At 40.9% G+C, this 23,136-nt stretch overlaps 1 protein-coding gene across 1 annotated transcript; it reads left to right on the forward strand.

Annotated features, from left to right (window-relative positions):
* The first annotated feature begins 9,866 nt into the window (after positions 1-9,866).
* Positions 9,867-23,011, forward strand: btf3 (basic transcription factor 3). The gene is made up of 6 exons (XM_080189263.1): positions 9,867-10,008; positions 11,209-11,277; positions 17,405-17,518; positions 19,203-19,404; positions 20,396-20,452; positions 21,264-23,011. The coding sequence occupies exons 2-6, from the start codon at positions 11,209-11,211 to the stop codon at positions 21,308-21,310; spliced, it is 489 nt and encodes a 162-aa protein (XP_080045389.1). The 5' UTR covers positions 9,867-10,008; the 3' UTR covers positions 21,311-23,011.
* The last annotated feature ends 125 nt before the right edge of the window (positions 23,012-23,136 follow it).

The following is a 23,136-nucleotide window of genomic DNA, read 5'->3' on the forward strand; positions in this document are numbered from 1 at the left end:
TTATGATCTGCAACTTTATGAGACCACTTAACTCTGTGCATAGAATCCATAGAATAGAATCATGGAATATCTACACTGCAGAAGGAGGCCATTTGGCCAATCGAGTCTGCACCAACAGCATTCCCCCACCCAGTCAATCTAACCCACACATCTTTGGACTGTGGGAAGAAACCGGAGCACCTGGAGAAAACGCATGCAGACATGAGGAGAATGTGCAGGTTCCGCACAGACAGTGACACAAGCTGGGAATCGAACCCAGGTCCCTGGCACTATCAGGCAGCAGTGCTAACCACTGTGCTGTATTTGGTATTTAGCTTCCAAGGTAACACCGTGTGCACAGTTCGTCTTTCTAATAGTCAAAATAGTTCAATAAGGAGAATCGCAGGTACAAGCACACTAAGTGGAAATTGAGCTGATACACTAACACTATCCACTATCCACTATATGAACTGAAAAAATTAATGATTTATAAGCCTTTATAAACGGGATGAAAATGACAATGTCATTCAGGGCAGTGAGACGCATAACTAAGTAATTTGCAGAGTATCATAGTGACATAAATGTAACCACAAGGACTCAAGGCTGTCACGGTGCCAGTTAATCGGTATCTTTGCATGAGATTCTTCATTTGTGTTGCAGCAAAAAAGATAGATAAAAAAGTAAAGAAATATTTGCAAGGTGCATTTCAGGCCTTGATCACTGCTGGAGGGAGTGTCTTATTCCTCACATGCCGAATGATTTTAACTAAAGAGACTGAGGTCTGTGAGCATCCTCTACTGGATGGGAATGAGATTAACTTTTAGAGAGGGAGAGGCTTCCTGAAGGGAGGGATAAGATAAAGAAGTGTTTCAAAATTCAACTTCTGAGAGGAAAAAAAAAACAAATCCTTCAATGCTCAAAATTCCAGAGCTAAAAAAAGCTTAACATTTATCTGCTGACAACAAAATGACACGGGAGAGAAATACATGGCTAATGAGGGGAGTAGGGGCGGAGAAAGCAGCAGCAAGAAGAGAAAATGAGGATGTAGAGAGAAGTACAGAGAGGTTAGGAAGAGGAAGACGGAAAGGGGAACAGAGAAGGAGAGGGGAGCAGTGCAAAACAGGAGCAGGGGCAGTGGCACAGGAATCCAGCGATGTAACTATTTTACAGGACAACTAATCAGGAGAGGTTGAGTTACATTCCATGGCAGTTTAAGAAGTGGAGTTCAGTTTTAAAAACCTGGAGATAAAAAGCTACTGTCAGTCAAAGTAACCATTAAGTTGTCAGATTGATACAAAAACCTAACAGATTCATCACTGCTGTTTAGGAGAAGGTAGCTGATAGCATTACCCAGTTTGCTTAAATATGACTTGAGATTCATAACAATGTGAGACCTCCCTCCAAAGTGGCTTAGCATGCCTGTCAATTAATCAAACCCAAAAGAAGACCCCACTACTACCCTCTCAGGAGTAACTTTTACAACCACAGAGTGATTAAAATGTGGAATTGGCTGCCACAAGGAGGAGCTGAGGTGAATAGTATTGATACACATAACGGAAAGCTGGATAACCACATGAGGGAGAAAGGAACAAAAGGTTATGCTGTTAAAGATTCATAGAAGTAGTTGGATGAGACTTGCATAGAGCATAAACAGTGGCCTGAACTGGATGTTGTGTGCCTGTGCTTCAAATTATATGTAGGCAATACATGTTCACCATGTCAGGAATAAATAAAAGTGAGACAGGGAAGAAGCAAGAAAGGGACAACAAGAGTGAGCTGAGAAGAAGAAATGGACATGGGAAAGAAGGAGAAGGAAAGAGAGAGTGGAAGGTGATGTCCAGGAGAAATTTAAAATAGGAGAAAGAAGACACACTTCAATATTCAGGGAAGTAGTGTGAGGAAACAGCTTTTATTACTTTTGAATTTGTTGTAATAATAAAACTGGAATGTGGTAGGTCCTCAATAAACTCCAAACAACTACATTTCAAGGGCTTGATGCCAGAATGGAAGTTGGATAGAGTCCTTGTTGGGTCTGGAATTTGGTGTGGAACATGATCCCAGAAGAACAGGAAATTTTGGTGACTGGGAACTTGGATAAGTCTTCCAGCCAGTCCCTCATCATGTCTATTGCTGAATTATTGGAGTTTTCTGAGAGTACACGCAGAATTTCCGACTGGCAGTATGGTGGCACAGTGGTTAGTGCTGCTGCCTCACAGCATCAGGGACCCGGATTCAATTCTTGGCTTGGATCACTGACTGTGCAGAGTCTGCATGTTCTCTCCATGTCTGAGTGGGTTTCCTCTGGGTGCTCGGGTTTCCTCTCACAGTCTGAAAGACACACTGGTTAGTTGCATTGGCCATGCTAAATTCTTCCTCAGTGTACCTGACCAGGGCGTGGGAGTGCGGCAACTAGGGGATTTCTACAGTAACTTAATTGCAGTGTTAACGTAAGCCTACTTGTAACACTAATAAATATAATATACTTATGCCCTATCAGGATCAGTGGTGCTAAAATCTAACAAGAGCATTCAGAATATAATAAAGGCCCAATAACTTCATTAGGATATGTTTCAAAGTTTGCAATTTGTTCATTTAAGATTATTTTAAAACTTTAATTGTGATTCCTCCTTAGCCTTCACAGCTCATTCTTGGAGTGAGTATCTTTGATGCACCTCTATAGGTGGAGGCCATCCACACTGGGTATTTAAATGATTGTTGGCAAAATATTCCAGGTAGGTTAATGAAAGTTAAAAATTCTGGAATCATTCATGGGGTAGTTTAATGTCACAGAAGAGGATGGAGGATTCATGAGTAAGGATGAGTTCTACTTGCTCAATGGTTTACCTTATTTACACTGAACTGTCAGAGAGAAGAAGGGCACAATTGTTACAATTATTTGACCAGCTCCGATAAGTTAAATCAGAGATAGGAGAAACAGGTTTTGTATTTCTTACGATTAACTCAAAAGTGTGAAATTATGGTGCAAGAAGCCACTGCATCAGTAAAACAGAGAGACCTTGCACTACGAACCCTCCCTAGGAGGGAGGCAAGAGAAGTGATTGCAGAGCCTCTGGCTCTGATCTTCAGGTCGTCGTTGGCTTCTGGTATAGTACCGGAAGATTGGAGGTTAGCGAATGTTGTCCCATTGTTTAAGAAGGGGAACAGAGACTTCCCCGGGAATTATAGACCGGTGAGTCTCACTTCTGTTGTGGGCAAGGTTTTAGAAAAAATTATTCGGGATAGGATTTATAGTTATTTGGAGAGTAAAGAATTGATTGGAGATAGTCAGCATGGTTTTGTGGCGGGTAGGTCGTGCCTTACTAACCTTATTGAGTTTTTTGAGAAAGTGACCAAAGAGGTGGATGGGGGTAAGGCAGTAGATGTGGTGTATATGGATTTTAGTAAGGCGTTTGATAAGGTTCACCATGGTAGGCTTCTGCAGAAAATGCAGATGTATGGGATTGGGGGTGATCTAGGGAATTGGATCAGGAATTGGCTAGCAGATAGGAGACAGAGGGTGGTGGTTGATGGTAAATATTCATCATGGAGTTCGGTTTCGAGTGGTGTGCCTCAGGGATCTGTTTTGGGGCCACTGCTGTTTGTAATTTTTATTAATGATCTGGATGAGGGTATAGTTGGGTGGATTAGTAAGTTTGCTGATGACACCAAAGTCGGAGGTGTGGTAGATAGTGATGAAGGGTGTCATAGTTTGCAGGAAGACTTAGACAGGTTGCAGAGCTGGGCCGAGAGGTGGCGGATGGAGTTTAATGCGGAGAAGTGTGAGGTAATTCACTTTGGTAGGAATAACAGATGTGTCGAGTATAGGGCTAACGGGAGGACTTTGAATAGTGTGGATGAGCAGAGGGATCTAGGTGTATGTGTACATAGATCCCTGAAAGTTGGGAGTGAAGTAGATAAGGTTGTTAAGAAGGCATACGGTGTCTTGGCGTTTATTGGTAGGGGGATTGAATTTAGGAGTCGCAGCATCATGTTGCAACTGTACACAACTCTGGTGCGGCCGCACTTGGAGTACTGTGTGCAGTTCTGGTCCCCACATTATAGGAAGGATGTGGAGGCTTTGGAGAGGGTGCAGAGGAGGTTTACCAGGATGTTGCCCGGTATGGAGGGGAGGTCCTATGAGGAGAGGCTGAGGGATTTGGGGTTGTTTTCGCTGGAAAGAAGGCGGCTAAGCGGGGATCTTATTGAAACATATAAGATGATTAGAGGTTTAGATAGGGTGGATAGTGATAGCCTTTTTCCTCTGATGGAGAAATCTAGCACGAGGGGGCATGGCTTTAAATTAAGGGGTGGTAGTTATAGGACGGATGTCAGGGGTAGGTTCTTTACCCAGAGGGTGGTGAGGGATTGGAATGCCCTGCCTGCTGCAGTTGTAAATGCGCCTAGTTTGGGGGCGTTTAAGAGATCCGTGGATAGGTTTATGGACGAGAAGGGATTGGTTTAGGTTAGTGGGTCATTGTTTTGTAACTGGTCGGCGCAACATCGTGGGCCGAAGGGCCTGTTCTGCGCTGTAATGTTCTATGTTCTATGTTCTATGTTCTACGTTCTGTGGCCTACGGACAATACAGGAAATATAGCATTTAAACTGATAAGTTCCTTCCTCTATTGGTTAGATTTGGCTAAGTTACAGAACTATTTATTCTTAACTGAATACTGGAATACAAAGCCTGACACTCATCCACAGCACCAGAGACCACTCAGCCCCTGAGAGAGCCACATAGCCAGGTTCCAGCTGTCACTCATTAGTCTTTTACCATACTAGTGGCCCCATTACTCAGATATTTTGGCTCAAGACTATTTTGTCTTCAATTCAATTTCACAGGAAAATTACCATCATGGAACCATTAGGGGATTAGATGGAAGCAATTGGACCCATCTCCCCAGCACTCCTCCCTCCATCTCACCCATTTCCCTCTCTCCTCCCAACCTTCTTTCTGACTCTTACTCCTCTCCCTCTCCTCTCTCTTCTCTTTCCTTCCCTCCAAATTTATCATGACGATAGAAAAATGAAAGGATTTAAGGTAATTTGCAAAAGAAGCAAAAGAGACATGAGGAATATATTTGATTTGATTTATTATTGTCACATGTACTGATATTATTATGTACTGTATAAACATACAGGACATAGAGTACATAGAGGGAGGAAGGAAAGGAGACAGTGCAAAATGTAGTGTTACAGTCATAGCTAAGGTGTAGAGAAAGATCAGCTTAATATAAGGTAAGTCTGTTCAAAAGTCTGATGGCAGCAGGGAAGAAGCTGTCCTTGAGTCAGTTGTTACATGATCTCAGACTTTTGCATCTTTTTCCTGACGGAAGAAGGTGGAAAAGACTATATCCGGGATGCATGACATCCTTGATTATTCTGATTGCTTTTCCCAGGCAGCAGGAAGTGTAGATGGAATCAATAGATGGGAGGCTGGTTTGTGTGATAGACTGAGCTATGTTCACAACCCTTTGTAGTTTCTTGCGGTCTTGGTCAGAGCAGAAGCTGCGATACATCCAGAAAGGATGCTTTCTGTGATGCTTCTGTAAAGATTGGTGAGATCGTAGCAGATATACCGAATTTCCTTAGCTTCCTGAGAGAGGCACTAGTGGGCTTTCTTAACTATAGCGTCAACGTGGAGGAATCAGGACAGGTTGTTGGTGATCTGGACACCTAAAAACGTGAAGCTCTCGACCGTTTTTACTTCATCCCTATTGATGTAGACAGGAGCATGTCCTCCACTACGCTTCCTGAAGTCCCAGCAGGTGGTTAGGGTCTGGAATGCACTGACTGAGAGTGTGGAGGTGACAGGTTCAATTGAGGCTTTCAATTGGAATTAGATTGTTATCTGATAAGGAAGAATGTTCATGGTTACGGAAGGCAGGAGAATGATGCAAAGGGAATTGCTCATTTGGAAAGCTGGTACAGGCAAGATGGGCTGAATGATCTTTTTCTGTGCTGTGAGTCAACAAGCAGGCTGAGTTATTAAATATATTTCAGGAAGAGTTAGACAAATTTTTGATCGACGAGGATGTTGAGGTTTACTGGCCAGGGGGCAGGGGAGGTAGTGGAATTGACAGGAAAAAGGATTTAAAGAATCAAAGCTTTTTAGGAATATTGAAACAGGACTGTGACCTTCAGTCTGTCAGACCTGCACCACCATTCAATTAGATCATGACAGATCATCTACTGCAATGCCATTTTCCTGCACTATCTCCACATCCCTTGATGCCATTAGTCTCCAGAGGTTTGTCAATTTCTTTCTTGAACATGCTCAATGATTGAGCTTCCATAGCCTTTGGGTAGAGAATTCTAAAGATTCATCACCCTCCGAGTGAAGAAATTCCTCCTCACCTCAGTCTTAAATGGCCCACCCCTTATCTAAATTATGCCTCCTGGTTCTAGAGTCATCATGATGTGGAGATACCGGTGTTGGACTGGGGTAAGCACAGTAAGAAGTCTCACAACATCAGGTTAAAGTCCAACAGGTTTATTTGGCAGCACTTGAAGATCCTTTCCACTTGGAGCCAGCAGTTTGTGGTGTCGATGGTAGCCATGATGTGTGGAGATCCTCTCCACTTGTCATCAACCAAGGAAAACATCCTAGGGGGATCCTCCAGGTCCGCTAGCACCAATTGCAAATCAGGATGGCCCAGATAAATCAGGATGAGCTCCAAACCTGCTATGACCATCCCAAGCCATGCTGCCAGCCCTGATTCAGTTCCTGCCCATAGTGGGTGGGAACCCAATAAATATTCTAATGAAAAACTTCAAATAAAATTGAATGAGCTTACAGCCTGATTCAAATTGTTCTCACTATTCACCTGCATACTCAGCGGAATCTGCAGCAGGTAGGCTTTCTTACAGGTTCTCACAACGAAGGACCAAGCGTGTTGGACCCTGAGGGTCAACTTCTCAGCAATAAGAGGCATCCCCCACCATGCAGGCATTGAGGTTTATCTGACCCGACTACCCATTTCAGACCTCCCACACATGCCCCTTCCCTCACAGATCGCCCCACTCACCTCCCTTTCCCCCTCACAGCCCCACTCAGCCTCCCTTTAGGACATGCACCTTGGCAGTGCTAACAGTGTAGTGCTCCCTGGCACTGACATCCTGGCCTGTCACCTTGGGCCCCAAGGAGGCTTGAGGAGATAGGTCCAGAGCCCATTTGCCCTTCTGCTGCTACCTGGCTGCAAGGATTGGCTCCCTCAAGGGTCCTGGGTGGTTGGGTTCACTCGGGTTGGGGACAGGGGATTGATCTTGCCACTCTCCACCGGGAATAGGGTGTCATGACTGGACTGCTTGTTCTAGGCCTGGCAGACCTGAAGATCACAGGGCAGCCCTGTGGTCAACATCTGAATTCCTGCCTGACGGTTATGAAAATTCTGAAGTAGCCAGGTAATTTTGATCTCCATGCTCCTCTCGGTCATCTGGTAGGATTTTAAATCACTGCAGCACTTCATTCTGCAACAAGGATTTTCCTTTCTTTCTGCAGTACCCACGTTACACATATCTCTAATTTCTTGATTAATACTGTGCCCAATATTAGCACTTGTCTGGTGGCCTATAAACAACCTCCATCAATGTTTGCTGTACCTTGCATTTCTTAGCTGCACCTTGCATTTCTTAGCTGCACCCAAACATATTCTACAGCTCTAGCAAACTCAAAATGTTGGCTATCTCCACAAATGCTGTAAAAAGTCTGACAACACCAGGTTTCAGTCCAACCGATTTATTTGATAGTAAACTCACTAGCTTTCGGGTTAGCCCCTTCGTCAGGTGATTGGAGAGTTCTGGCCTCAGACAGAGCATATAAAGCGCAGACAGTTTACAGATTACTGATTAGAATGCGAATCTTTACACCTAACCTGCTGTTCAAGTCTTAAAGTGGCTAACAATGTGAGTGGAAGGAGCACTGATCACAGGTTAAAGAGATGTGTGTTGTCTCCAGACAGTACAGTAAGTGAGGTTTTGCAAACCCAGGCAAGTCACAGGGGTTACATGAACCCAAGATCCCTGCTGAGACCGTCCTCATGTGTGCGGAACTTGGCTATCAGTCTCTGCTCAGCGACTCTGCGCTGTCGTGTGTCGTGAAGGCCGCCTTGGAGAATGCTTACCCTAAGGTCAGAGGCTGAATGCCCATGACCACTGAAGTGTTCGCCAACAGGAAGGGAACAGTCTTGCCTGGTGATTGTTGAGCAATGTTCAATCATCCGTTGTCGTAGTGTCTGCATGGTCTCCCCAATGTACCATGCTTCGGGACATCCTTTCTTGCAATGTATCAGGTAGACAATGTTGGCCGAGTTGCAAGAGTATTTACCGTGTACCTGATGGATGGTATTCTCACGTGAGATGATGGTATCCATGTCAATGATCCGGCATGTCTTGCAGAGGTTGCTGTGGCAGGGTTGTGTGAAAACCTCACTTACTGTACTGTCTGGAGACAATACACATCTCTTTAACCTGTGATCAGTGCTCCTTCCACTCACATTGTTAGCCACTTTAAGACTTGAACAGCAGGTTAGGTGTAAAGATTCGCATTCTAATCAGTAATCTGTAAACTGTCTGCGCTTTATATGCTCTGTCTGAGGCCAGAACTCTCCATTCACCTGACGAAGGGGCTAACCCAGAAGCTAGTGAGTTTACTATCTGCCCGTCAGCTCTACCTGCAGGTACTATCTGCAGCCTTAGGATTCTCCTTAATCCTATCAGCCAAAGTCTTCTCATGTCCTCTTTTAGCCCTTCTTAACTCACTCTTTAACTCTCTCCTAGCCAATCTAAAGCTTTCTAGTGCACTACCTGAGCCCTCAAGTCTCATCCTGTCATAAGCCTCCTTTTTCCTTTTAACCAGCGAATCAACTTTTTTGGTGCACCATGGTTCCCTAGCTCGACCATTTCCCCCTTGCCTTACAGGGACATACATATCAAGGACTCGCAGTAGCTGCTCCTTGAAAAAACTCCACATTTCGGACGTTCCCAGACCCTGTAGTCTCCTAGTCCAACCTATGCTTCCTAATTCTCTCCTAATAGCCTCATAATTACCCTTCCCCCAGCTAAAACTACTGACCCGAGGTTCATGCCTATCCCTTTCCATCACTAAGGTGAACGTAACATTCTCTCATCCACCTTATTCCATCGTGAAAAGGATACAAAAGTCTGAGGTAAGGTACCAACCGACTCAAGAACAACTTCTTCCCTGCTGCCATCAGACTTCTGAATGGACTTACCTCGTATTAAATTGATCTTTCTCTACACCCTAGCTATGACTGTAACACTACATTCTGCATTCTCTCCTTCCTTCTCCCCTATGCACCCTTAGAGGGAAACTGTGACTGATACATTGCTCCTTTTTAGGGGAGGAGATGACCTAGTGGTACTATTGCTAGACTATTAATCCAGAAACTCAGCTAATGTTCTGGGGACCTGGGTTCAAACCCCATCACTATAGCAGATGGTGGAATTTGAATTCAATAAAAATATCTGGAATTAAAAATCTACTGATGACCATGACAACATTGTCAATTGTCAGAAAAACCCCATCTGGTTTGCTAATGTCCTTTGGGAAGGGAAATCTGCTGTACTTACTCGGTGTGCCCTACATGTGAGTCCAGATTCCCCACACATTGTCAACTGCCCGCCAAGGGCAACTAGGCTGAACAGCCAGTGAAACCCATGTCCCACAAATGAATTTTAAAAAAGAACGGTACGTTTTATCTATACAGTACGCAAGAAACAATACTTTTCACTGTATCCCAATACATGTGACAATAATGAATCAAATCACGCTTGACAGGTTTCCAGGGCTTCGATGCACCCGACGGCCCCCCCCCCCTCCTATCCTCGCGCCTGCGCACTCGCAAGGGGGGTCATATGTCGTGTCATCACATCCGCTCTCCCTCTGGCCGCCATTTTGCTGGTAGCCTCGTGTTACTGAGTCCCGGAGCTCATTAACTGGCCAGGCAGCCCCGACACACAGACAGTCCGTCCAGGCAGGCAGGGCCCGGACTCTTCGACACACACGCAAGGTAAATCCGCCCAGAAAGGGAGGCAGAGCGGCGGTATGAGCCCGTCAGCTCGCTCACTCGGTGGCGCGGCCCAGGCAAGCTACAGATCCCCCACCTCGGGGGTTTTAGGCCTTGGTCTCGGCGCCCCGCCGCTGGAGGATCCAGGCTGGGGGTGGAATCCGCACTCCCTGTGTCTCGGTGGAGAGCGGAGCCTCGTCAGTGGGCGGCTTCTTTTCGGCCGAAGGAAATTCTGTTTTTCAAAATTGTATTTTAGCCGCGGGATGAATGTCGTATTTTCATATTGCGTTTTCCGATTGGACTTAATTCTGCCGAAGTTGTTCCCCCTCCTCAAACTGGATATTACACTTATGTATTTTGCATGATTTAATTTTAGTTGTGTTAAATTTTCTTTCCCTATTGTGGGGACGTTGTCAGGTGGAGTTTGAGACAATTGTATTTACTCGTTTTTCTGATTGGAATTATGGATTAAATCCTATCCTGTCTGGAACAAATTGAATTCATGTCAAAGTTCTAGTTGGGTATTGTTTATGTTCTGCTTTTCTGTGATTTGTGCCTTTGGGTAAATTAATTGTATACAGTACTAAATTGAAAATGCATTAACTTGATATAATCTGAAATTCTATTGAATAAAATTTGAGTGTTTAATATGAAGTATTTTAGTGTAATGTTTTATATGTAATACTTATTTTCAGTTTAATCTACTGTTCTAATTGTATTTACATTTTAAACCTAAGTAGATGCTATCAAACCTTATGAGATTTTCCAGTATTTTCTGTTGTTTTTATCAGTATTTGGTTTGAAATGGTTTAAATGGGGTAATGAGAAGTATGCTTAAATTTATTTATCTACTTAATCATGTTCATTTGAATGTTCAAGCATTCTGGTTGAGCAAGTAAGATATCAAATGTCTGCCAAGTTATGACTGTTCCCCCTTAACTGCGTACATGCTATTTCTAAAGTCACAGCTGGAGTGGTAGTGATCAACTGATCAGCGCCACCCTTAGTCCCTTTGTCCCAGGAACAGTATTGTATGCATTTGTTTTAGGGTATGCTGCTTGTTCTGGGTTTGGTTCTGAATCTGAAAACTTAATTCTTGTCTGAGCATGAAGCAAATTCAGAAGTGAAATTTTATAGTAGTGTGGACAATGTGAATTTTGAATGTTCAATCTCTTTTTATAGACTATGTAATTTTCATTCCAGATGAAAGAAATAATAATGAATCAAGAAAAACTTGCCAAGCTGCAAGCCCAAGTTCGCATTGGTGGAAAGGTAAGCCATTTCCAAATAAGATTTTCATTTCAGCCTAACTTGGATTTTTTTGAATGACTAAGAAACCTGTGCAAGGATGAGGGATCTTGGTAATGTGGATCAGGAGGAGAAAGTAAGTTTGAGAAGTTGTCTCTTGGAGAAGAAATGATCAAGAGAAGATTTAATGGCAGCAATCATTACAATCCTGTGGGTCTGGATAAAGTAGCTCGAGGACCAAAGGACATAGATTCAAAGTAATTGCAATGATGACACGAGAGAGAAGAAACTGTCTGAGAGTGGTGGCAGCAAGGCCAATCATGTCCTTCAAAATGGAGGTGGATTGAACCTGGAGAGGGAATTCGCAAGGCTACAAGAGAAAGGGTGGTGCATTGGAACAAGACGAGTTGCTCTTAGAGAACTGGCACAGATATGATAAGCCAAATGGCCTGTGCTGCAATTGTTCTGTGATAATGAATGATTTGCATTTACATAGTACCTTTAACATCAGACAAAAACTGGCACCAGGGTCATAATTGATGATATGTGCTGAAACCAGTGCCGAAAACTAGGTCAAAGATAGGTTTTGAGGAAGATGTTAAAGGAGGATAGCAAAATTTAGACAGGGAATCCCGAACCTGGAGCTAAGACAGTTGAAAGCTGTCAGTGGTTGATAAATTGATGATGCAGACGAGGTCAGAAATGGAGCGTAAAGATCTCATAGGGGTGGCTAAGATATAGAGGAGTGTGATTTTTTTCCAGGGAATTTGAATAAAAATGTTTTTAAAATAGAGATGTTGCTGGAATGGAAGCCAATGTAGGTCAGTGATCACATGAGCATTTAGATGAACAGGACTTGGTGTGAGCTTGGAGCAACAAAAACTAAATACAAGAACTAGGAGCAGGAGTAGGGTATCTGGCCCCTTGAGCCTGCTCTGTCATTCAGTAATATTGATCTTTTTGTGGACTCAGCTCCACTTAGCCACTCGCTCACCATAACCCTTAATTCCTTCACTGATCAAAAACCTATCTATCTTTGCTGTAAAAACATTCAACAAGGTAGCCTCAACTGCTTCACTGGACAAGAAATTCCACAAATTCACAACTGCTTGGGTGAAGAAGTTCCTCAGCTCAGTTCTAAATCTGCTCCCCATTGCTTTGAGGCTATGTCCCCCTAGTCCTAGTTTCACCCACCAGTGGAAACAACCTCCCTTCTTCTATCTTATTTATTCACTTGGTAATTTTATGTTTAAGGTTTCTCCCCCCCCCCCCATTCTTAATTCCAATGCATGTGGTCCCGGTCTACTTAGTCTCCTCATAAGCCATCCCTCTCAACTCCGGAATCAAGCTAGTGAATCTCCTTTATCTCCTCCAGTGCCAGTATATCCTTTCTCAAATGGGAGGCCAAAATTTACACAGTACTCAAGATGTGGCCTCATCAGCACCTTGTGCAGCTGCAACATAACCACCTCCGTTTTTAAACTCCATCCCTTTAGCAGTGAAGGACAAAATTCCATTTGCTGCCTTAATTACCTGCAAACCAACTTTTTTTAAGAATCATGCTCAAGGTCCCTCTTCACAGCAGTGTGTTGCAGTTTTTTTATCATTCAAATTATTGTCCATTTTGCTGTTGTTCCTGCCAAAATGAATGACCTCACCTTTACCAAAAATGCACTCCGTCTGCCAGACCCTTGTCTACTCACTTAAACTATCTACATCTCTTTTCGGACTTTGTGTTCTCTGCATGCTTTGCTTTACCACTCATTTTATTGTCACCTGTGAACTTTGACACACTGCACTTGGTCCCCAACGCCAAATTATCTATATAAATTGTAAACAATTGTGGTCCCAACACTGAGCCCTGAGGATCAGTGCTAGTTATTGATTGCCAACAAGAAAAACATCCCTTTACCCCCACTCATTGCTTTCTATTAGTTTACCAATCCTCTATCCATGCTAATACATTACTCATAATGCTACGCACTGTTACCTTATGCAGCAGCCTTTTGTGCGGCACCTTGTCGAATGCCTTCTGGAAATCCATGTACACCACATCCACCGGTTCCTTATTGTCCATTGCGCTCATCATGTCCTCGAATTCCAGTAATTTAGTTAAACGTGACCTGCCTTTCATGAACCCACGCTGCGTCTTCCCAATGGGACAATTTCTATCCAGATGTCTCATTATTTCTAACCTTGAATATGCTGGAAATATATAGCATATGTCAGTGTCTGTTATGAAAACAGGTTAGTATTCTGTTGACCTCAAGCAAAAGGTTTGTTTGTATTCACTCTGTTCCAAAATTTCAAGAAGCTTTGTGTATGATTAGGAAGCACAGTGGATTTATTTAGACAGTGATAATTCATGTATTTTGGGAAGAGATCATTTCTGATGTGACCTGAAATACTGCTTATCTAGCGCATTTATTTGGCGGATTAGTGATTGATTTAAGTCAGCCTGATTTAGAAATAATCTCTAGCAGATAAAGTATTTTAATGTGTAGCTGATGAGTTTGTACAGAATTGTTGTTCTAATTCCCAGGGTGGAAGAGTCAATCACTAGGGGGCATAAGTTTAAGGTGCGAGGAGCAAGGTTTAAAGGAGATGTACGAGGCAGATTTTTTTTACATAGAGTAGTGGGTGTCTGAAACTTGTTGCCAGGGAAGGTACTGGAGGCAGATACGGTAGTGACTTTTAAGCTTGTGTCTTGACAAGTACGTGAATAGGATGGGAATAGAGGGACATGGTCCCTGGAAGGGTAGGAGTTTTAGTTAAGTTGGGTAGCATGGTCGGTGCAGACTTGGAGAGCTGAAGAGCCTGTTCCTGTGCTGTAATTTTCTTCATTCTTTGTAATGATTCACGTAGCTGAGATTGTATATTCTACTGCTGTTCTCTTGATTTTTCTGGACTGGTAAATTAGAAACAATTGAATTAGATGATATATTTGCTTGTTTAAGAAGAAAAGCTAATACTGTATTCACTGCTTTGAAATTATTTTGTTCCTGTTGGCAATTTAGTCAGAATCTAAATCTTAATTTAGTAGCTCTAAAAAAAATCATACCATGCAGCTTTGTGCTATTGTCACTACTTTGCCTTGAGTCTCAGTAAGCCAAGTGGTCTGTCTTCAGTTGAACAGAAGAATTGGGTTGGGAGATTTGGTGCTTTTGGTAGGGAGACCAAGGAAAGGGAGAGAATTATCCACGAGTAGAATTCTTGTAAACTTTTGTCATCACTTTTGTCTCAGTTTAAAGTGATTACTAATATTAATAATCAGTTTAAATTATTACCAGAATTTTTCTTAATGTTTAGAAGAATGCTGCTGCAATCATGTGTTTATCATGTCAGAAGAACAACTTGATATCCATGCATGTATTGTGCTCTCCAGAAGTAGCATAACTGTGAAAAATAAATTAACATAGCTTCTGCTTAGGTGTTACTATATGAAAGATTCTGGTTTGTCCACTTTGGTGATGCTAATGATCGTACACCTTGCAAATTGAGCATTCTTCACAGTAGGCCTGCAGTTATGTTAGAAACATAAAGATGAAATATCCATTGCTTAATGTTACAAAAGACTAGTTTGGGCACGAGGTTTTTTTGATCCAGTATCCTCTGGTTTTGAGATATTTGGTAACACTGGTGCCCTAGATAAAAGAGAAGGTTTCTGTTCAGTCTTCTGAAGTTTGAGGATTGAATCGTTCCACTTCTTACAGTAATTGAGTTTTCATATGATCCCACGGAAATTGTTAGTCAAACTGACCAGGAAAGGATGTACCAATCCCCATAGTTTATTCTAATGCCCAGAACTGACCACCTGAAGGATAGCACCATGTCTGTGCAAGTAATAAGTGTCTAATATATTGTTTGGAAATATCTTAATACTGTTGTCCAGAAATTAACTGTGTGGCTACGTATTTAACTGCATGCATTAGTTTAATAAATGCCTATCAAAGTACAAATAAATGTACTTCATGCATATACACTTAATGTCATAACTACAACTATTTTAGTAACCATAGAAATAAAACTTTCCTTTACCAACACAAACAAAAAGATTTAAAATGTACAAGCATGCAACATGAGAATGTACATGTCGACATTATACGCCTAACAATAGTGTCTATTACTCATTCTGAATTTAACAGTCTTATTCTGTATTTACTAATTGGGCTGCATAGCTGCATTTTGATTTTCAGTTAGTCACTAGTGACCAAAACACTGTTCTGGTGGATTGTTTAAAACTAGATCGGGCTTCTCCACATCTGGCCCATGGAGCTTCCCTAGGCAATTTTCAAAATGCCTGTCAGCCAACTGAGTTTCAATGCAAAATTCTGTTTGGAGTCGCTTCTCCAATCAGAGAATGGTTTTTTCTTGAGTGTATCAGCAACAACTGAGGAAGAAAAACAGTTGCTGATTCGTGCAGTGGCAAACTATGCTGAAGGTTGGTCTGTTGGTTTGGGGAGGAGGGGTGCTTCTGTACTATAGCGACCCAAGAGTTAATGGCTTTAACTCTTCCATGTGAAGTTTGAACTTTCCAAGCAATTACCATGCAGTCCTTGAGGGCTTGTGGGGTGTCCTGCACACCACCTGGGGTTGCCTCCCAAGAATAGCAGTGAGGAACCAGTACCTTCTCTGACTGGGTAGACAGACCATATACCCCAAATAACACAAGTTAATTTTGCTTAGTCATCCCTTCATTGAACACTGAACAAGTTGAGAATCTTGTCATTGTAACTTTTTTTGGAACTGAAATCGAGAGATGTATGTGGACTTAAGGTTGCTGAAACTCAATATAATGCAATCAAAATCGTATCCTCTAAGAAGAATGGAACCAGCATTGGATATCTTGTCCTCAACTCTTGGTTTGATCTCTATTTGTGTAATGATGTATTCATGTCCACCTTGGGTGTAAGGGTCAGACTTTCTCCATAATTTATCTTGCTCTGGGTGTGGAGGTAAAACTTTAGAGCAAACATGTGTGCCTCACCAATCTAATTGGTGTATGTCAGGCTTGTTCAAAGTGGGGGTTGTGAACCACAGGTGGCTTGTGGGATTTTGAAAATCTCACAGCTCTATAAACCAATCCTGTTTTCTAAAAAAAAAACACAATATTCTGGTTTTAGTGCTCATTTTCTAGAAGGCAGTATGACAATGAGGACCTGTCACGTAATGACAACATAATCAGCATAAGAACTTTTGATGTAGAGGATAAGTTTAGTATTTATTACTGGATATAATTCAAGTTGCATGCACTTTATGGAAGGAAAGGCAAGAATTAGGAGGAAGGTGTATTTTTAAATGTACAATAAATCTAGTTTACAGTTAAAAGCGGTAAATATTTGTAACTGTAGCAGCAGTGGCCTGGTTAGTGGATTCTCTTGCCTACAAGGCAGGCTATAAAGTATGACAAGTATAGTAATTATATCAAATTAATTTTCCTTTGTGCATAAAATATATTTTGCTATTAATTTCAAATTGAGATGACATCAGGAAAACAACAGAATTTTTAAGTTGCGGCTGTATGTGAGGAAGAATAATTGACTCATTACCCCCGCGCAACAAAATATAGTTATTGATGTGACATCCCAGCTACCAGGGAGGTTTATTGATGGGATGGTAACAAATAAAGATATTTGACAACTATTAAGTTTCCACCTAAAAGTAGCACGTTGATCTGGTGAGCCCTGCATTCCAAAGATGCATCTTAAATGTGAATTCTCTCAAATAAACAACAGTTGATTTTCTGTGGATGGCTGATGCACAGTAAGCTAATAATTCTGATTTCAGACATTTATTTTGAATGTATCTGTTGTCGAAGGGACCTGCAAAATACTGATGCCAAATTCCTTTGCACCGGAAAATGGCCTGAATAAAATCTGAAAATGGGTCTGAATTGGATCCCCTGATTTTTAATATAATGTAAGTGGAAAGATTGCATTTCATTACACATCCTATGTGATGTGGGTCACAAGCAACGGACATTTGGTAAAAGTGGGTCGCCAGGAAAAAATTGAAAAACGCAGGTGTAAAAGTTTGGAATTTGGAGTTCACTTTCAACAAATAAGGTGCAATATTTCAGTAGCTATTGTCTGAATTTAGCACATTTAAATTTTGAGTTAAGCATCATGTAATTCTTTGTTTTTGTACCCAGGGTACAGCTCGTAGAAAGAAGAAGGTTGTCCACAGAACAGCAACAGCAGATGACAAAAAACTGCAATTCTCTTTAAAGAAGCTTGGTGTGAATAATATTTCTGGTATTGAAGAGGTACTCACAAATATTTGCATAGCAAGTGATCATAGAATCCCCATAATGCATAAGAGGGCCATTCAGCCCATTTCGCCTGCACCGGATTTCTTAACAGAGCATCGCACCCATGCCCTATCTCCATAGCCCCATAACCTACACATCTTGGGACACCACTAGGGGACTAAATTGCATGGCCAATCCATCTAACCTGCACATATTTGGAGTGAACAAGAGCATCCAGAAGAAACCTGTGCAGACACTGGGAGAACGTGCAAATTCTACACAGTCGGCCAAGGTCGGAATTGAAGTCAGGTCCCTTGTGCTGTGACACAGCAGTGTTAACCACTGTGCTGCAATCTCCAATTGATTGGACAATTTGCTACATGTTGAAACTTTGTTTTCCCCCATCAAATCAGATTATTGTTTCACTGCCCCCTGAAATATTAATGATGTAAAAATTGTGAATTCTGAAAATGAAATGGTGCCAGTTTTCTCTTCTCTTTATCACCACTTCTCTGGTTCTGAACAGTGTACACAGGTGATATTATGGGGACTAGATTGATTTCAATATGCATGCAATTGCGATAGCTTGATTCATGTCAGCACAGTTTAATGATTCAAGGTCTCCTATGTTAACAAGGCAATAGCCTGAGATTGTATTTGAGGGAGAAAAAAGTAGTAGTGTGGATGAAGTAAGATCAGAGGAGGCATCATACTGATACAGATGAGTTGGATGAATTTCCTGTTCATTCAAGGATTCATGATTAACTTGCTTTGAGCTAGAATCAATTGAAATTTTCAATACTTAAATTTTAAGTTTTTTTAATGAAGAATCCATATGCACATTTCTTTTAAGCAGTTAAATGCTTAAATGTGCTTTGAAAAATACTTGCTAATGAGAGAATGTATATAGCAATTATAGTGACCATATTTTACAGTCATTGTTCCTACTGTAGTTATAGCTTATTTGGCATCACTTCTGATTTGTGAACAGTTGAAAAGGAGATTCCATTAGAGAATCAAGAATATGGAAATATGGTTGAACTTGAGTTGGTGAGGAATTGTCTGAAATTTTTTAAACAATTTTGAATCAAGATGTTTCTGTAGCCATTGATAACGAAGAAATTCTTTGGCCTTCATACAAAGTCTGACATTTTGGGCCAGATCTTGTGGTCCCATCTGTAGTAAATGTGAGATATTCGCTACTAATGGGAGCTATAGCAGCACCATAGGTTCCAAGGAGCCCATTGTGTTCAAATTGGGATGTTGTAGTGCACTTAAGTGCACTCTGTTCTGCTGGGAACATACTAGCATGTTGTTAGCATGAAAATTTCAACTACTGCCCTAGTTTTTATTCTGACTTTTCTAGGGTTGGGCTGGTTGGTGAGCAAAAACCTGGATGGATGTTATAAAATTGGAAATGATTATCAAGGCAAAAACACTTGCCTGTCATTGGGCTGAAGGCAGATGATAAAGAAGGGTGTGCTTGTGGTGTTAAGGGAGTGTGAGGGTTGCTCTTGGCTTCCCTATTTGTGCTGCTGCTGGATCCATACTGCACCCTGTTTCACTTACAAGAAAGTAAGAATATTAAATGCAATCAGCAGCATAAACCACAGCTTCATGGCCATTTTTTGTATTGTATACTTTTGTATTTTCAGTGTGACATTCCTGTAATTAAGTGAATGTTTTAAATCTGTTGCAGGTGAACATGTTCACAAACCAGGGAACAGTCATTCACTTCAATAATCCTAAAGTTCAGGCTTCGCTTGCTGCAAATACATTTACGATCACGGGGCATGCAGAGACGAAACAGCTGACTGAAATGTTGCCCAGTATTCTGAATCAACTTGGAGCGGATAGCCTGACCAGCTTGAGGCGGCTGGCAGAGTCGCTGCCTAAACAACGTTAGTATAATGATCTCGTTCTGTTTGTAACTCATGAATGTTTTTAGTATGGTACATTTTGTTAAAATTTGATCAGTACATTTTAGTCATTTTACTATCACAGAACCAGTCACTGAAATCTGATTTGAAATGTATTATTGTTATAGTGGCTCAGTTGACTCAACAGTCTTGCTTGTTGAGTCGCTATGAACATAGGTACACTAAACTGACTCTTCCATGGGTTACAAAAGGAATGCTGCATTGTTGGGAGTTGGAGATGCCCAACTGGAGTCTGTCTTGCCTGTTGGCAGTTAAACCCAAGCCTGTTAGGACTCTTAAACAAAGAAAAGCCTACATCATACAAACAGATCATCTAAGCATTCATTTACTTGCTTCTGTTGGACTTTGCCAACTTCGTGATATATTTGCCTGCATTCTTTTCGAGTAAGCTATAATCTGCTTTCTGTATAGGAAGTTTCTGAAATTCCTGTGGTGTTTTGCTGTTAATAAACAATGTCACCAGGAATTCTCAACTATGGGGAGAGTATTGGTGCTGAGATTGTTCTCCTTGGAGCAGAGATGTCCAAGGAGAGATTTACTGGGGATTCAAATTTCTAAAGAATTTTGGTGGAATAAATTGAGGGAAACTCCACTGGCAGGAAGGTCAGTAATTAATCAGGACACAGCTTTAAGATAATTGGCAAAAGAACCAGAGGAGAGATGAAAATTTGTTTTAAAGCAGTAATATGCAGTCTGGATTGAGTCGGGGAGCAGATTCATTAGCACCTTTCATAAAGTTGGATGTGTGCTTAAAATGAGAAAGCTGGACAGTAATGCTGATTAGAGGCAGCACAGGCATGAAGGAACTATGTTTTATGATTTTGGGTGTATCCTTTTTGTTATCTAGCAAATTTAGGTTGCTGTTCAGTGGTTACCAATCTGGTAGGTGAGAGATTATTTGAATAAATTGTGACTTACTCAATTGTTTTTCACTAAATTATTTTGTTTGCAGCTGTGGACAGCAAAGCACCACTTGCTTCTGGTGAAGACGATGATGATGAAGTCCCAGGTAACTGAAAATGAGACAGTGACCATGACGGCCATACTGTGAAACGTAATCTTTAATAGTATTCATTGATGGAAAAGGCATAAGAACTTTTGCCTACTGCAGTCTAATATGGTTCTGCAGCTTGCATTTGCTGCCCAAACTTATTTGAATTCTATCACACCACTGTACAATATCCTAAATTATACAATTAAAATGTTAAACAATGAAAAACTGCTGAAAGAGAGCATTTTGCATGAAGTTGGACATGAAAAATTTAGATAAGAGCATGTACTTGCGTATGGTATATAGGGTAGTGTTTATTCTTAAAGGTGACTGAAGGCAAAGAGTCCATTTGGCTGTAATAGTGTAGAACAATGGTGAGAAGTCTGGCCTATCTGTGTTCTAATTGCAGCCCATGAGACATTTTGACTTAAGTGAAGAGTTACCACATTCCACTGCTGTGTTTTTTTTCTCTATTAGTATGACTGAAGTGATGTGCAGAAAACAAGGGCAAGTGAAGTGAGATTATGTTGATTGCACACAACATAGAGTCGTATGCTCCTTCTTCCAAAGTGTACATATTCTTTTGTTTTTACCATCTGAAGTTGATGGCAGTTCTTTTAATATATGAATGATATTTTCTGTAACTCGTTCTGAAGTATTTGTTGTGTATTCAATTGTATAGGGTCATAATACCCGATTTCAGTCTCAATCACTGAGGTGAAGGAGGGCCACTTATGCTTCCCACTCGTTAACCTAGATTGCTTATCACTGGCATAGAAGTTCTGTAGATAATGTTTCAGTTACCTAACTTGATTTTTATTTCTTACAGATCTTGTTGAAAATTTTGATGAGGCTTCAAAGAATGAAGCAAGTTGAACAGAAGCTGACATCTGAAGGCGTGAACTTGAAATGGCTTTGGGGAGCTGCCCTTTGTATTAGTTTTTCTTTTGTAATCTTGCATTTTTGTACTGTTATGGTATGTCATGGTTTTGCAATCAGTTGGTGGCAGAATTATCCTTTTTTTTCACCATGGCAGCTCTTCTAATGCTGGAATGTTTACTAACTTTGCAGCCTGGTTAAAATGAAACAAGTCTGAACTGAATCTAGCACTGTGGATTGGAAATAAAGGAGAGAAGTGTCTATTTTGGTCTATTTAATTACAGATTGTAGAAATGTATGGGTAAAATATACAAGTAGTAAATTGGCATTTTTCCACTTATTGGGAATACTTAAATATTTCATCTTTGATTTGGTTCACATTTCTGAGATGTTTACAAAATGATCAGTCACCTGTTTGAAATATCTGGTGCCAGATATCCAGGTTTGGGTAGCTGATGGACTTTATACTAGCATTCCTGTTCACAAATTCCTTTGTGGGCCTAAGTGGATCAAGTATTACTAGAGTGTGAACTATACCAGATTCATGGCCCGAGATTAGGGTCTAATAAACTGAGGTAGAGATATAACAAGTGATTTTTAATTTGTAATATGCGTTGAAAATTACAGATCCAGCATGAATATTTAAAATTTAAGCTATTTTCATGTTTTAAATATAGCTCAGCTCTAGCCAGATACAGAAATAGTATTTGTGTGCCAGTTTAAAAAGTCAGAAGCCAAAGGGTCAGATTGAGTGAGTGTGATTACACTATTACAGCAGCTTAAGAAATATGGAACCGGCAGAGTAAAATTCAGTGTTCTCTATTTTCCTCAACCTTGCATGAATTATAATGCAGATTAAGCTTTTGAAACTGTTGTGGTTCTCTGTTTGTGTCTCTTATCTAAACCCTGATTCATTTTGTGATGGAACGTCAATCTGTTAAGGGGTGGAATTTGAATTTCCTGAAATCATACTTCAGATTTGGAATAAAAGATCTTCCTGGGAAGATTGAAATACAGCACACCAGTTTTTCACTGCATTTTTTAAAGAATCTTTTTGGGGGGGGTAATTGCAAACCACATGTGAGGCATTTTGACCATGTTCAGATGGTTGAAAGCAAGCAAATTTTGCTTAAGTTGTGACAGATAACCTTCTCAGCCTTCATTGCTGTGCTTTTGTGCACCAACTGCAAACATTCTCTTGGTAACCTTATGTATAAGTCCTTTTTAATTCACGACACACTAATGTTCCAGTGACAAAAAAGAATGGTTAACTGTGTATGGCTAGTAAGCATACAAATGTGATACTTGGGTGAAATAAAATGATGTCCACTTGTGGCATTAAAGGGAGTTCTTTACGAATGATTTGTTTCAAAGATTCCAATACTTATTTGTTCCTGTTTACAACTTGATGATAAGGGCTGACTAGGAGCTGCCAACTTTTATATATAATTGTTGCCCTTTAAAGTTAAAATATTTGACAATTAGTGGCTGCTTTCTGTGTAAATAATGTTCATGTTTTTGCAAAACACATGAAAATCTAGTGTTTACTTTGTACGTGACACCTAAAGGGTTTTCTGTATAACTTGGCATTCAGTTTAAACAGTGTAAACTTAATATTTACCATTCTCTGACTACAGCCTTTTCTCTTTACAGAGTAAATATGGTCAGTTCACTGCAATAAAAACATATTGGACATCTGTTTGCAACTCCAAATGTAATCATTTAACAGATGAATGAGAAATATGCATGTGATTTTTTTTTATAGTGCAGCTATAAACATTCTACATCCTACGCATTTACACACTTTTTAAATGCAATGTTTG

This window comes from Carcharhinus amblyrhynchos, chromosome 5 (assembly GCF_965287045.1).
Source record: "Carcharhinus amblyrhynchos chromosome 5, sCarAmb.v2.hapA, whole genome shotgun sequence".
NCBI classification, from domain to species: Eukaryota; Metazoa; Chordata; class Chondrichthyes; order Carcharhiniformes; family Carcharhinidae; genus Carcharhinus; species Carcharhinus amblyrhynchos.

Excerpts from the sequence above, each read along its gene's own strand:
- btf3 (XM_080189263.1), top strand. The coding sequence starts at position 11,209 with ATGAAAGAAATAATAATGAATCAAGAAAAACTTGCCAAGCTGCAAGCC. Across the intron at positions 11,278-17,404 it reads AAGTTCGCATTGGTGGAAAG|GGTACAGCTCGTAGAAAGAA; the intron begins GTAAGCCATTTC and ends TTTTGTACCCAG. Across the intron at positions 20,453-21,263 it reads CGATGATGATGAAGTCCCAG|ATCTTGTTGAAAATTTTGAT; the intron begins GTAACTGAAAAT and ends TATTTCTTACAG.